This window comes from Hordeum vulgare, chromosome 5H (genome assembly GCF_904849725.1).
Source record: "Hordeum vulgare subsp. vulgare chromosome 5H, MorexV3_pseudomolecules_assembly, whole genome shotgun sequence".
Taxonomy (NCBI): domain Eukaryota; kingdom Viridiplantae; phylum Streptophyta; class Magnoliopsida; order Poales; family Poaceae; genus Hordeum; species Hordeum vulgare.
In genome coordinates this window covers 520,526,134-520,541,846 of record NC_058522.1, presented here as the reverse complement: position 1 = coordinate 520,541,846, position 15,713 = coordinate 520,526,134, and the positions used below count along the sequence as shown (strand labels likewise).

The 15,713-nt window shown below is 43.5% G+C and overlaps 2 protein-coding genes and 1 long non-coding RNA gene across 3 annotated transcripts; all 3 read right to left on the bottom strand.

Annotated features, from left to right (window-relative positions):
• Positions 1 to 2,911: 2,911 nt before the first annotated feature.
• LOC123452098 lies at positions 2,912 to 3,553 on the bottom strand. The gene has a single exon (XM_045128680.1). The coding sequence runs from the start codon at positions 3,322 to 3,324 to the stop codon at positions 2,998 to 3,000; it is 327 nt and encodes a 108-aa protein (XP_044984615.1). The 5' UTR covers positions 3,325 to 3,553; the 3' UTR covers positions 2,912 to 2,997.
• Positions 3,554 to 8,794: 5,241 nt separating this feature from the next.
• On the bottom strand, positions 8,795 to 10,360 carry LOC123452097. The gene is made up of 2 exons (XR_006632566.1): positions 9,109 to 10,360; positions 8,795 to 9,020 (listed from the first exon to the last, which is right to left on the bottom strand). It is a non-coding gene; the product is annotated as an uncharacterized LOC123452097 (long non-coding RNA).
• A 116-nt stretch (positions 10,361 to 10,476) lies between these two features.
• On the bottom strand, positions 10,477 to 13,032 carry LOC123452095 (glycosyltransferase BC10-like). Its single transcript, XM_045128679.1, has 2 exons — positions 11,302 to 13,032; positions 10,477 to 10,768 (listed from the first exon to the last, which is right to left on the bottom strand). Exon 1 carries the CDS (start codon positions 12,419 to 12,421, stop codon positions 11,351 to 11,353), a length of 1,071 nt encoding a protein of 356 aa, XP_044984614.1. The 5' UTR covers positions 12,422 to 13,032; the 3' UTR covers positions 10,477 to 10,768; positions 11,302 to 11,350.
• Between the last annotated feature and the right edge of the window lie 2,681 nt (positions 13,033 to 15,713).

Below are 15,713 nucleotides of genomic sequence, written 5' to 3'. Positions count from 1 at the left end.
ACAGTTGAAAAAACAAACGTCTAGTCATTATAAGTTTGTCTTGCTTGGATCAAAGCATTAGGCTAGAAAAATGAAGAGTACGAGTTTGCCTCGGGGGTGGAAGTAGTGCGTTATTGGTGTGGTAATCTCTGCAAGGTGAAGGAGGTGACGGATTTTTCAGATTAGTTGGACATGAAGTTTTTCATGTGCGCCAATTATGAGAAAGATCCACCCGTTTATATTTCTCTGTACATCACGCCTCTGGTATGCTCAAGTCATCAAGAATAAACACGTTGTTGATATTATTGTTTACTTGATATTGATATTTATATATTTTTATAGTCTCTTCTTCTCTTTTGTGCATGTACTATCGTGCTTTTTAGCCTAGCCAAGGCCGATAAGTACCCACTTGAAGAGCCAACAGGCCTATCGGCCTAGCCGTAGCTGATAGGAACTAATTGGCCTTGGCTAGGCCGACAGGATGACATTTTTTTTTTAAATAACGCAATATTTCTCAACTTTAATAAAAAATATAATATATTTTAAAAAATAGCTAGTTTAGGTGGTATGGAAACCTGGCCACATGGGCCGGCCCGGCTCGGCTGTAAAAGGACCTGGCATGGCACGGGAATCGCCCTGGTAGGGCAATTATAAAGTCCGGCATGGCTGCGGATTGTTTTAAAATAATTTAGGACCTTCTTAAAAAATAAATAGAAAAATGTAAACAAGATAATAAAAAATACATAAAAAATCTAAAAAGTAAGAGAAATGTAGAAAAAAAGTAAAGATAAATAAGTACTCCCTCCGTTCCTAAATATAAGTCTTTTAAGAGATTTAACTAGGTGACTACTCCCTCCGTTTCTAAATATAAGTCTTTTAAGAGATTTCACTAGTGGTCTACATACGGAGCAAAATGAGTGAATCTATATACTAAAGTATGTCTATATACATCCGTATATAGTCCACTAGTTCAATCTCTAAAAAAGACTTATATTTAGGAACGGAGGGAGTACATACGAAGTAAAATGAATGAATCTACATTCTAAAATATGTCTATATACATCCGTATGTAGTCCTTTAGTAGAATCCCTAGAAAGACTTATATTTAGGAACGGATGGAGTAGAAAATATAGGTGTTGGATGGGCCGCACCAGGTCGTGTCATCAATAAAAAGGGGCGAGCCATACTTGACAGGTATGACTTTTGGGAGCTGCGTTATTCTGTGGTGGGCCGAACGCCGGGTAAGGCCATTTTAATCATGTCTCGGTTGAGCATGTCCTAGGCTGAAATTTCAGGCCGACGGGCCCACACGACATGTCTATATTGCTAGGTTTGGGTGGATGAGCCCTCTTTTGCATGGGCTTTGAATTTTTTTACCATGGGCAAAAATAGGGCCATGCTGTGAACATGGCATGAGCCATACAATAATGAGTGTTTATTATTTATGTCACTAGTTGTGTCTCATTATTTAGTTTTGTCATTAGAAATTACAACTGCTCAAAAACATCATCGGTATGTTAGACGCTTGCTCAAAAATGCCCTTAGATACCTTGAAATGCCATCACTCCATTAGATATTTGCTAAAAAAATGCCATTAGACACTCTTACTATAGGTCAAACCTATTGACCATGTTATATGACCAAAGTACCCCTAGACCCACCTACCAGCTCTCTCAATGTCACAATAACAAGTGTGGGACCCACCAATTAGGAGTAAGCAAACAGAGAATTTTAGAGGAAAATAAGAACGTTGTTGGAGATCGAGTGGGACCCACACTTTGCCGTAGTGAGATAGAGGGGGAGTTGGCATGCGGGTCCATGAGTATTTTGGTCATATAGCATGATAAACGGGTTTTGAGCTGACAATAATAGTGTATGGTGGAATTTTTGAGCATGCGCCTAACAGAAATATGGCATTTTTTAGCAGTTGGAACTCCAAATGATAAAACTAAATAGCGGGACACAGCTAATGATATAAATGATAAAAATACAATAATGAAGCCTGGTGCATGTAAGAGGAAAGAAGTATATCCAAATCACCTTGAAATCCATCCCAACGGAGTCATGTCTCGTGAACTCAAGTAATTAGTTGAGTCGGTGGGAGTATAATATTTATCCGCAAATTCATAAAACCATATAAATCATCCCATTGACTAGTTTGGAAGCTCCCATTTCAAATACTCCCTCCATCTACTAATACGTGGTCATTTCATATTTTTATGTCTAACTTTAATCATTAATTTTACAAACAAAATATGAGTTATATGGCGTAACATGTATGCCATTGGATGCATTTTTGAAATAACTTTTCAATGTAATATTTTTATGACATATAACCCATATTTTGTTGATCAAAATTATAAATCAAAGTTTGACACGAGAAACGAAGTGGCTTTGTATGTAAAAATAAAGGGAATATCAGACAGTTTTGGCCGTTGTTTAGGACGTTGACTCGCTATTTCTTTTCCCCAAGTAGTTATCCAGTACAGATCGGAGGTCTCCTAACCTCCCGTTCCTTCATTTTGCTCGACGGTATCACCTCACACACCGCTGGCTGGTGGAGGGAGGTTGTGGGAACGGCGATGGTACCGGCGTTCTCCGGGTACATGTCAGGAGGGAGAGAGACTTTGGAGAAAAAGAGTAGGAGTCAACGTCGTAGAGAGCGGTTAAAACCACCTATAAAATACTCCCTCTGTCTATAATAATATAAATGTTAAAAACGTTTTTATATTATGGGACGGAGGGGTAGCATTTTAGCTTCAAAACCACTCACGGGTATGATTTATATGGTTTCATATCTTAGATTTGAGAGTTATAAATTTAAGTTTCCATGTCTGAAAATTTATTCACCCAGTTAAAAAACTGTGGAAGGCCGTTAGAAGTGGCGCTAAAGAAACTGTAACAAAACTGTACACTTCTTTGTAACGGTGACCGTGAGAATCGGCGCGCTACTAACTGGCCATTTAGGCCTAGAGATTACATTACATCCTAAGAATCCCACACCCAAGTAAAAAAAGTTCACGATGAGAACGAGCAACCAATTAACATAAGCTCTATCTCGAGGTCAACGTCCACGTCGCCGCCGCTCGATCCCCCGTCCCGCTGCCTGGCTGCCGGAGACGACGGCTCGCCACCCGCCGCCGCCGGCATCTCCGTGAGCAGCTGCGTGACCATGCGGCGGAGGCTGGCAGACCTCGCCGGGCGACGAAAGCTGAGGCTCCTGGTGCCGGAGAAGACGTCGGAGGACTGGGACAGGATGAGGTACACCAGCGCCTGCACCAGGACGAACACCGCGAACTTGAACAACGTATCACTCTCGCAGCAGCTGGGCAGGTCGAGATCCATGGCCGGCCGATTCCTTTCTGCGATGAACCTGGATCGATGAACCCCTGTAGACGACTGGATGTCAGCTGTAGACGAGCTTCGATCTGGAGTAGTAGGTAAGTAACTGCTTTGGAGTGATTAGTGACGGAGGGCGTGGCCTAGCTATTTAAAGATGATGCCCGGGCCCTTTGACTTTGTCGAGAGGTTAAGTGATCCATGGCGTGGATCCGGCCGGTGCATGCATTGCGTTGTTACACATTTGGTTGGGATTGAAATGGTCTCCTGCATGAAATGAACTAAATTTAGGGTTCCTATCGGTTGGCTTCCTGGTCAACACTCTTCGGTTTATGGTTTGGGCGGTTTTTCGGTTGCGTGCGCGGAATCGACCAGTGGTAGTAGTAGTAGTATTATACAACTACACGCGTAGGAGATGCCTTATGTTTCTCTACGGGGTGAGTTGTGTGTTTTTGTTTTTTGAGCTTCACGCGGCGGATATGCAAGACATTTTCTCAGGAAATGAATCATGAAGTTTCCTAGAAAGATGTGTTGTGACAAGAGAAAATGCAGCACAGAGCAAGTAAAGTTTGTCAAAGAGATGCTCCTAATTTATAAATGAACTGATATAGGTCCTGTCTGAAACCACAATAAATTATGATAATCTGAATTATGAAGATAGATTATATAATCTGGTTTATAAAAATAATCTAGGTGTGCATGTTTGGAGGCCAGATTGTATAAATTGTATTCCAGGTTTTACATTGCATAATGACGTGTCTACCCTCTGTTTAAAAAAAAAGAGAAGGATGAAGGTGGCAGGAATGTAATTATCTACAACTTTACAAGGATAATAGGTCATTAGCAATCCATAATATGATTTTAGCTGGGATAAAGTAGATTATGAGTTTTTTTTATAATCTGTCTATCTAGTTTTTATAATCTACACCATAATCTATCATGTTTGAAGACAGAATAGATTATCAAAGCTGGATTATATAATCCGAGTGGTTCCAAACAGGGCCATAATAACCAACAACATAGCATAAATTCATCAGTAAGTAACGTTTTTTCTTGCATTTCTAAAAAGAGTTAAATGCACTGGAGGTTCTAAAAGTTTCATCAGTGTGTCACTTTAGTCCTAATTCTTTCAAAATAAACCTTTTGGTCCTGATTTTTTAGTACGTGGTTCATCCAAGATCCTTTCTTCACGAGCGCTCGCTGACCCGTCCGCGTGGCATGTTGGCTCATGCCACGTCGACAGAAGGCCCAACCGCCTGGCGAAAAAATAATTGGACATCCTAAAAGTTTTTGATCAGTGTCATTTTAGTCCTACTTCTTTTAAAATGCACGTTTAGATCCTAATTTTATAGTAAGTGTTTCACCCGAGATCTTTTTTTTGCATGATAGTTCGCTCACATGCTTGGTTGCGCGTTGACCCACACCACGTCGACTTAGGGTCACTAGCTGATGAGTAACATTACAAAGAAAACTATTTTTTCGCCGCTATCGTCCCGTAGCTATGTGATTTTCTCTACTCTGCCACAATCACTAGTTGTAGGCATTGATTTACTTTGATTTGCACTGTTTCATTAAGTGTCTCAAACCGCTTGCTCTGATTTGAGGTGAAGCGGTCGTAGCTTATGGAGTAGGCAGTGTCGCGACGATGCTGCAACGCTCCTCTTCGTCACCCGCTTCCCTGCTGAGGAGCTTGTTGCCCCAGCTATGGCGACAATGTTGGCACGAGAGAGAGGGAGGGAGGGGGCTGGGGAATGTCAAGAGGGGGGGGGGTTTACAAGGGGCTTTCTATAAAAAAAAAAGAGCAACTGCAACTGCCTCTAAGTTGACGTGGCATGAAACAACGCGTCACACACGGCCTTTAAGTTGGTGTGGCATGGATCAACGCGTCACGCAAGCAGGTCAGCGAACGATCATGCAAAAAAGGACCTCGAGTGAACCACTTGCTATACAATTAGGACCTAAGCATGCATTCTGAAAGAAGTATGACTAAAGTGACACTGCCGAGAAACTGAGCTCCAGTGTATTTTTGTTGCCTGGCGGTTGGGCGCTTAGTCGATGTGGAGTGGGTCAACGTGCCACGCGGACACGTCAACGAACGCTCCTAAAAAAGAGGGCCTTTGGTGAACCACTTACTAAAGAATTAGGATCTAAAGATGCATTTTGGAAGAATTATGACTAAAATGACACGCGGCGAAACTTTTAGGACCAAGAGTACATTTAACTCTTCTAAAAACAAAGTTAATTGAACTACCAAAACGTCTTATATTTAAGAACAGAGGAAGTAGCTATTACTGCTACTTAGAACAAGGCATTATATAGCATCTGGGAGCTTGGATAATTCATAAACGGATGTTGTTTCACCTGGAGAGCCCTAGCCCCTCTTAGAGGAAGAGGAGTTCCACGACAATGCTTCCAAGGAGGGGAAAAACTACGCCCAAAGGTGTCGCCATCATTGACATCGACATGAATCGAGACAAGGCTTTCGGCTGAACTCATCGATCCCCACCAAGATAGAGGCCAGATCTCGAGCGACCGGGGATGTGCACACCATGAGAGTCGTCGTTGTGGCGCTATGCGTCTTCGTCATCCACCACCAAGTACAACCTTTAATGACCCTCGATAACACCTCATACTACGAGAGAGAGGTCCACGAACTCGCCAGGACTACATCCGGAAGAAAATCATCGAATCAGCCCATCCTCGTTACCACGACAAGCAACAACTGATGCACTCGACCCGGGTCCGTTTCCCAGGCTTTCTCCTCACCCCACAAAGCGGAGCTCACCAGCTACCAACAGACAGCAAGAACACTGCAACAAATCGATGCCTCCTTCTGTAGCCCGGGCCACATAAGCACCACGACAACATAGGGGCCAAACTATCTTTGCCAAGAAGAGTCAGTCCGTGCAGCAATCGACGCGGTGACATGAACCAACGATGGCAAGGAAGGAGGAGGGATGGGTGGTGGTAGGAGTTGGCTTTCGCTCGAGCCACTCCTCGGAGAAACGCTGGGACGTTTCCTCTGAAAGATATTGCTACTTGCCCAGAAAACATATTGATGACAGAAGAGTAACAACATGTGCACTCTCGTGACATGGATCTTCCTTGGTAGTGAGTTAGTGATGTTCTTCAGTTCTAAGCATATATAGCATACAACACATAGTTTAAAAAATGGATCGGTTACCGAACTAGTGAGCCTCTTGTTTCAGGTTTTCACTCATCGGACCGCTGATTCGTCAGTTCTACGCCTAGTTTTTCAATCATAAAATAACATGTATTAAGTAATAATATATGGTAATCTAGTAAAAAAAGCTGGTCAAATAGGAATGTTTTCTTCTACTAGGCAATCAAGTAGCTCAATCGAGGTGGCTATTGGGCCAAATAAGCTTCAACCTCACACTTAAGCGACCTGAGTTTGAGTCTAACTTCTCTCAAAATTCTCACAGAGCGTTTTTCTCGTGTGACTTCCCTGTTCATTCTGTTTTCACCGGTCTAGGTGCAAAGCGGACCATGGAGCTCAACAAAAGTAGAGATTGTCGGTTTCTGTTTTTCCCGGTCTGATTTGAAACTATGATACAAAAATCCCTATCCTATCATCGATAATACATCACCAGGATACAAGATACAAACATGCAACATGATCTCATGAGTAGTATAGTAGAAGCAAACAATGTTGTCAGCATCAATCATCTTTGGGAAACAAAGGGCATTTAGACATCGGAAGATGCAAGGAAATTTGAATGCTTGGAAGATTTATGGGAGCTCAAACCCAACGAAGGGGGCAATGTCAGGCCCAGCGCCATGATTTTTCCTTGAGCACGCGCGGTCAGTGGTTGAGTTTAGTTGGGGAAAAGTTGGGTGATGGATTGCCCAGCCCAATAAAAAATTAACCGTGAAGAGTTAGTGTCATGCCTTTCCCGTCAAAAAATTAACCGGCAAAGACTGAGGGCAAAACTTGGCCTTGAAAGCAAAATTTGTGTGCTATTATTAACCCTAGCCTATACTTGCCCACCCATCAAATTCGTTGTTGCTCAATCACTACACATGACACTCTCGAACCATGCTCCTTAAACTAGAGCCCACAGAACTAACTAAGAACATATCTAGCCGAGTAGGAGTTGGATCACGAGCCCATCATGGTAAGGCTTGTCGAGGAGGACTTGTTTGTTGCCCCACCCGAATTCGACAAAGGTAGAGTTGTGGTGGAACTCATGTTAGCGGTGGAGATTGAAGTGTCGCTTTTCCAGAGGCATGGAAGATGAGTTGGTGGTTGTGAAATGAGAGGCATGGCGACTCGTAGCGCATCCTATTGTTTGGGTCAAGCATACACAAGCACATGAAGTGCTACATGAGCCAAGAAAATGCAAAGTACCAGTGAGCAAGCATGCAAGAGGCAACATAACCATGAACATGACATGAAAAATGGCAATCACATATTGACATGAAGGGATAACCACGAGAAATCAGTCGGGGGGGGGGGGGGGGGGGCTCTATTGAGCTTAGAGAGAAGGGCTCCCTGAGGGCATGTTTGGATCACATGATTGTGAAACACGAGAATAGAGAAATCATAGAAATACCACATGATCGACAGTGCAAAACAGAGGATTACAAAACATAAGGAAACATGCATGAATAGTCATTTGGATTGAGCACATGAATAACTCAAGAAAAGTGCCTCGATCCTACAAGATCGAGTCTTAAAAGGAACATTGGAGTGGATGTTCAAATTTCTATGGAATTGAGGGATAGGAATCCATTCATAGGAATTTGGGTACCATTGTTCCTCTGATCCAAATGCAATCCTTAGAAAAAGTTTACAAAGAATTGTAATTCTACATAATTCCTACAAAGGCTTGAGCAGTAAAGCTATCTAGTAACCATTGGAAAAAAATAAACAAAAAATTACAGGCTTACTATTGTATTAGAATTAATGTATTAAAAGTTTATGATCGGTTTCTAGCACAAAACATGAATCTATGAAAATATTACACGCTAGTTAGTTCATGTGATTTTGAAAAGGATGTAGCCTTGTGCTACTTTCGGCAAAACAAAGTAGTATAGTATTGTAACTAGCGTCTATCACAGAGTAACACGATCTTTTAATAATTATTGACCGCGGGTTTGTTTTTAATGGATTTACAAGGTGAAATGTGACAATTTTCAAATACATTTTCTCATTAGCGATTTTGAATCTTGTTCTATTTATGCCTCTCTTTTTTCCGTCCCATGGAACTTTACCGTTTGTCAGTGTCCCGCCAAACGGTAGTAGTAGAATGGTAAGAAAAAAATAAAACTGGTTGTGCACAACAGGACTGGACTATCACAATGCACCACAGCGAGCCGTCAACATTAACGGTGTGTTGTATTCATTCTTCTATCCCGCGTAGGATCTTTCTGTAATGTATGAGACTTAGTAGTATTTTGGCAGTGCTTTCTATATGATTTATGCCTACTTAGAGAATGCTCATAAAACTGATAACGTCATGCCCGAATTCCAATCCGGGTTAGCTGCATGTTTCAAAATCGCATATTCCAAAATCAATTGTGAATCTGACATGACAAACTACAGCAACACCCACAAAAAAAGAAAAAAGACAACCTACAACAACATGGTGAATTTGCAGTAACCCATACTCCTGAGACAATACAAACCGAGATAATCGCATGGAGCCAGGACCCTGATTAGCTTTCTATCCTTTGGTCTGTAATAAAAAAGTGATTTACCAGATATTAGGTTGCTGGTGCTGATATATGTTCTGGTGTTGTAACCTGGATCCAGGTTTTGCTTACCTTTTCTGTTTTGCGCGTGGAGGTCCTTGTTACTCTTGGTCTGCTTCATTTTAAATAAAATGGGGCAGGGGGGGACCCCTTTCATTCAAAAAAAACCAAGATAATAATAAATTTGAGCTGAAGGATGCTACAGCCAATCATAGTTGTTATTAATATAAGCAGCTGAAAACAGGGACGCCAACTGGCCGCAATAGCCGTCAAAATGCAATATAAAAGAGGCAGTCATCTTGGTCTAGACACAAATGTATATTAGACAGAAAAGGACATCTCTCCAGCCCCCACATTTTTCTATCCATCAAAGAAAGAAAGCTGGCAAGTGAGGGCAAAACAGAGATCAACCCTATCCAGTGCTTCAGGATGAGACATGCTCAAATATATTGTTATACAGAATATCTTGAGACACCTCAACTTTCTATCAAATGTTAACGACTTCCCTTGGATGTATTGCATGGATCTGACAATACAATCTTAGCAAGAACATTTCAGGTGCCCGCCAATGGTACGACGGATGCTTCCTGTTTCTGGCAGAAAACACTCTTCATACATATCTGGGACCTGAAAGTGCCCATAGATACTTTCCAATGCCATAGTTACTAACCACCTCTAACATAGCAACATAACAAACCTACATGGTTGCTCCATTTTTAAGATCTGCCCCAAAACGGCATGTCAAACAGTTTCTGGTATGGGATTCTGGGCAGATAATTTCTTATAGAAAAAAGACTCCTACAGGGAAAGTCATCCAATAATTCTTTAAAGAAAATCTTGAAAGGGTATTTTGTGCAACTAGTTGGCCGAGCGACCCGTATTCTCTCCTCTTTTATTTTATTTCTGTGAAATAAGTCATGAGATGATATTAATGTCATGCCTTGTGCACTTGTAAAAAAAACATTCAATAATATAACCATTTGGGAGCTAGACAAAAAATAAAAGCTTTAAATGAATAGTACTCAGTTAAATAGCATGCACAAGATATAAATTTGTCTTTTTTTATACAGGCCACAAGATGTTATAATCTGTTACAAGTTTTTGTAGATGCACATTATATAGCATGACCTACATCCATGCATCATTTCACCATCTTTGAAACCACAAAGGATCAAAAATGGAGTAGAGAGAACATGGGGTGCACGGGCAACTAGCTACCAAAATTACTTTCCAGTCAAATATGCCATTTAATTACTACTCCCTCCGTCCCAAAATAAGTGACTCAAATTGACTCAGTTTTGTACTAACTTTAGTACAAAGTAGAGTTACTTTTGAGTCACTTATTTTGGGACGGAGGGAGTATTATCTACTATATATTTGAAGTGTCAGTCTGGTGCAAGGAATGGAACCATGGCATGAACAAAACAACCCCAAAGTACATTATCGACAACAGGCGCGACACTGGATGTATTGACATAGTAGTGCCTCTAAGTCCGTGTAATACATAGGATTATCATCCTAATTACTGATCTGTTACTTGCCAAGAAGTGGTCGTGTTCAAACAACATACTCACATAGAACAATCAGTAGTCATACCCATACTCTCAGACCAGCACCGTCTATCACCAGAAAATGTTTGAATCGTGGAAGAGCAAGGATGGGATAAGCCATCCCTCAAGAAATATCTGTAGGATAGATAGACTAGCTTGTGCCTGTTCATCGCATCACAACCCTGCAGGGAAAACAAGGAGCATTGCCCTAAAATTTCTTTGCTAACAGAACCCAAGAAGCGCAAACTCTAGAGAGCCATGAGTTAACATTAATGATCATTTAATCAATATGTTGCAAAGTAAATTACTTCAGTGCTTGAGTCTGACAAGAATCCAGAAAGACAGTAAGCTTTCTGTAGCAATGTACATATACAAACTGCTAGAATAATAGAAACACATGTGTTTTTCACTTCATTAAAAAGCAATACATCGGTCTACATGCATTGATAGACATGTACCAAGTGAGGTAATACATTTCACAACTACTTTCCTACAAGAAGCTGACAAGGCAACATAATAAATATTAAAATTTTAAATTGATGACATAAAGATTTAACGAAGCGTGCAACTTTATTATGTAACTGTTAAAGCATACAGACTAAACTCCCGAATTTCATACTATGTACACTCCACTCAGAGACAACTCTCTCAACACAACACCTACACAGAAGATTAGTTCTTTCAACAGTGCGGCAGCAAGTGCGCATTTCCATACCTCATCATCTCAGTGTATCCGACACCCCAAAATGTGAGGTGCTGCTGGCCTAGTCACGTAGGATGACAGAGTCCGCAATCTTCATCAGCGGCTCGAGGCACTCCGGGGCAAATTTCCGTGCAAACATGTATGAGTATGTTGCATTTGACTTCCTCAGCTCCCTGATCAAGTCCGCCGACACCTCCCCAGGATGATAAGTGTGTGGGTGGCCCTCGACTTGATCTGTCCAGTTCACTCTCGTCAGGCTATACTTGGTGCATCCAGCAGGGTCCTGCATATCCAGCAATGTGGGGAAGTAGTGCTCCTCCGGATAGCACGAGTCCCTGCGCTTGATCAGACAAGGCAACTTGAACTTCTTCCAAAGCCGCATGTCCCTCACAACCATGATGGCATGCCTCCTGGTCAGCACAAAGAACTGCGATCCAGCACGAAACTGGCCATAGGGCACCTCTGGCAACATCACCTCATCACCGCGGGCATAGTACCTATCATGGAGGATGGAGGTGTTGTCCATTATCTCTATGAAGCTGCGGTGGTGGCCGTGAGGGCCAGCATTGTCGGAGACGAGTGCATTGTACAGGGTGGGGAACGGGTGCAGCGGGATGCAGGACTGAGACAGCAGCGCAAAGAACTGGTTTGACGGGTCGTCTAGGAGTGCGGTGGCGAGGAGGCGGCGGGCGGCAGAGATGAGCGTGGGGGAGGCACGCTGCGTGGCCTTGGCTGCGACGAAGCGGCCGCGGAAGGTGGGCGTCGGGGGCAGCTCTAGGACGGAGTAGGGATCGGCATGGACATACAGGTTGAAGAGCTGGCCGTGACCATGGAAGTACTTCTCCCAGAGTGGTGAGAAGACGATGTCGGAGTTGGTGAGGAAGAGGAAGGCGACTTTGGGCCGAGGGCGGCGGTGGAAGAAGTAGGAGGTGGTGGCCGGCTTGGCGGAGGAAGAGGAGAGGATGGCGCGGCGGAAGAGGGCAAGGTCGTCTGACTCGTCGGCGTCCGGGATGGCGGGGAGCGTCTTCGGCGGGAGCAGGCGCGGCGCGAGGAGGAAGACTACCGGGATGGAGAGGAGCAGGAGCAGGGAGAGCAGGAAGGGCGAGGCGTGCGTGGTCACCGGCGACGTCATCCCCGGCGACCGCAGAATGCGAGCGGCGGTGGGGATTGGATCTTGGTGGGGGGTAGAGGGAGAAAGAGCAGAGTTTTAAAAGAGGGAGGAATTGAGAGCGATTGGCAGACAGGGACAGTCCTGTGGAGGAATTGGGCGAAGAGGACGGAAGAATGCCCCGCGAATTGGATCTTTCGATCCGGAGGCTGGGAGTGAAGCAGGGAGGGGAGCGGCGAGCACGGGCCGGCGCCAGGGGTCAATCCGAGGAGCAGCCGGGCATGGCGTCCCTCTCCTCGGAATCAGACCAAATGGCGAGCACTGGGCTCCGAATCCCGGCCGGAGCTCGGCCGCCTCCGTCCCTCCCTCGGCTGCGGGGGCTTTACCGCGAGATCCGGTAACCGCCGCGGGGTGGGGGAGAGAGGAGAGGAGAGGAGACCAGGAACGGCACCTCGTGGGCAGGGCAGGGCAGGGCAGGGCAGGGCAGACAAGAACAGCCAGGAACGGAGCAACCGACCGACCGACTCCCCCCCAACAACCAATAAAACAAGGCACGCGGCCACACCGGGGAGGGAAAATGGCGGCACGGGGCCGCTGCGCTGCGCTGCGCCGGGCGGGCGGATCCGGCTCGGCCCCCCGGAGCGGAGGGGGAGAGCGGCGGCGGGCGAGAGAGGGATCGGGAGATTTTTGGGGAGATCTTTGTTTGTGAGGCCGAGAAGGAGGGGTGGGGAAGATGGGGGAGGGGAGTGAGGAGGAGGAGGAGGAGGAGAGGTGCGTGCGCGGCGCGGGCTGGTTGTGTGTCGCGTCGCTGTCGAGCGGGCCCGCCAGTCGGGTTAAATAGGATTGGTTGAGTTAGGGGGGGTGACGCGGCTGGCATTGGCAACTGAGGTATTAGTGGACGGCACTGTCCGACTCTAGACTCTACACCAGACCCCTACCTGCTTCTGTTACATCGCGGCGGTTGGATCCGCCGGGGGCGATCATCTTGACGCGCCTCTAGAAGCCTCTCCCTTCCCTCTCTTCTTTTTTCTTTTTTTGCGCACAAGATGGGTCTTCCACATGTTCTTTGTATCGGCCTATCGGGTATATGGTGCCAAGCTGCTGATGGTGATGGTTGATCTTGCCAGCCGGCCGGTACACGTCCTCGTCGGTCTTTGCCAGATGGCCGGTGTGGTGGTTGCGCGGGCCCACATGTCAGTTCTTGAGCCAACCGGCTGTTTTCCTCTTTCTTTTCCTACTAGTAATTTCATTTTGTGGCGGGTGTTCGTCAGTGTGGAAGCGGCGTTGCGAATTGTGCGGCAACGATGATGGTGGCAAGATGAGCGGAACTGCAGCTTTGCCTTGCTCATCGACTACCTGGCTTGTTGCCAAGCGTCAAGTCGAGGCTGCAGCGGCATGGAAACTACGTTTAAAAGTTGCTTAAAATGGTCATTGTCTCCTTCCTTCTTCCTTCGTTTGTTGGTCGTGTGTCGCTAAGGCCAATCGTCGCCCATCGACGATCTATGTCGCCTGGGTGGCAGAATCGCCCCTACCATGACGATCGTCGCGTTGGTGGAATCGCTCCTTCCCCGCCCCCAAACTCTGTTGCTGTTGCGACTTCAATCACCGGACCTGTTTTCTTGTAGGTACTCATAGAATGTATGACGATCGATTTTGCATCTATCTTTTTAAAATGGCCAGTCGGAAAATTACTATTCCCCCCATTTCAAAATAAGTGACTCAACTTTGTATTAAAATTAATACAAAGTTGGGTCACTTGTTTCTTTGGATAAATGGAGTAGTAATTTTAAAGTTGGTACAGAGTTACAAAGTTGAGTCACTTGTTTTTGGAAGGAAATAATAATTTTAAAATTAATATAAAATTGAGTCACTTGTTTTAAACGAATAAGTACTATTTAAAAAATAGCAGTCGATCGGGAAATTACTACTACGAGGATAACAATCAAACACGAGTAGCATGGATGCACATGGTCAAAAATTGATCACAATGGTACGATCAATTTTTCTGCTAGTACTTGAAAATAGTCAATCGTGAATAGTGTAATGGGTAACAATCAATCAGGAAATTACTGCTAGTTTGGAAAGAATCAATCAAATTTTGGAAAGAAACAATCAATATGGTTCAACCAGATGACACGATTTTGGAAACAATCAATATGGTTCAACCAGATGACACGATTTTGGAAACAATCAATATTTTGGAAACAATCAATCTAGAAATGTACTCTAGTGTTATCAATTTTGGAAATAATCAATATTTTTTGGAAACGACCAATATTTTTGGAAACAATTTAGAAACAATCAATCTAGAAATGTACTCTAGTGTTATCAATTTTGGAAATAATCAATGTTTTTGGAAACGACCAATATTTTTGGAAACAATTTCGAAACAATCAATCTAGAAATATACTCTAGTGTTATCAATTTTGGAAATGATCAATATTTTTGTAAAAAAGAATAGAAACAATCAATTCCAAAAAACAATCAATCTAGAAATATACTCTAGTATTGTCGATTTTGTAAATAATCAATTTGTTAATGACCAGCTGATGCCAAAACCAATAATTTGTGCTGACTCCAAAAACGATCATTAAAGTTGTTACTAAAGTTCTAACCCAAATTTTGTTACCAAGTTGTTACTGAAGTTGCAACCCCAAATTTTGTTGTGTATTTCTAAGTAACATCCAGAAGACGAATACGTTAAGAATTCAAATCAATAATATGAGATTTCATATAGGTAATGATAAGAAACAGTATGATAGCTTTCATATAGAGGCAACGGTTAAAATTATCAGTGGTATAAATATATATTGAATTGATTGCATGAACCATATCTAGACATAATGTATTTCACTATGTTTGGAGGTGTGTATTCTTTGACTATTGTGACATGGATATATGGAACCGTCTATTGTGACACTTGGTGTAGAATAATTATTCTCACATCACTTCAAAACTGTACGGTTAACGTGAGTGCACCGCGTCCCTATCTAACGAGCACTGCAAGGTGAGCAACGTTTTTTCCGTACTGTTTTTGCTCTAGTTTCTATACCGTTTGTCAGAACAAGGCATATAATATACCGTTTAATAGCTACGAAAAATCCGCAACTTAATCATGTTGAACACTTCCTGAGATTCCTCTTGGTTTAAGAGCAGTTTCAAAAATGATGGACGCTTCACGGTTGACAGCGAGCGTATTTTCACGATTTTTCTAAACCACTCGTGAGAATGAAGCAAATGATACAACATTGGAAGGATATCATTGATGTGGAACTTTTTCATATCTATTACGCTCTCTAATTCCTTACGGTTTGAG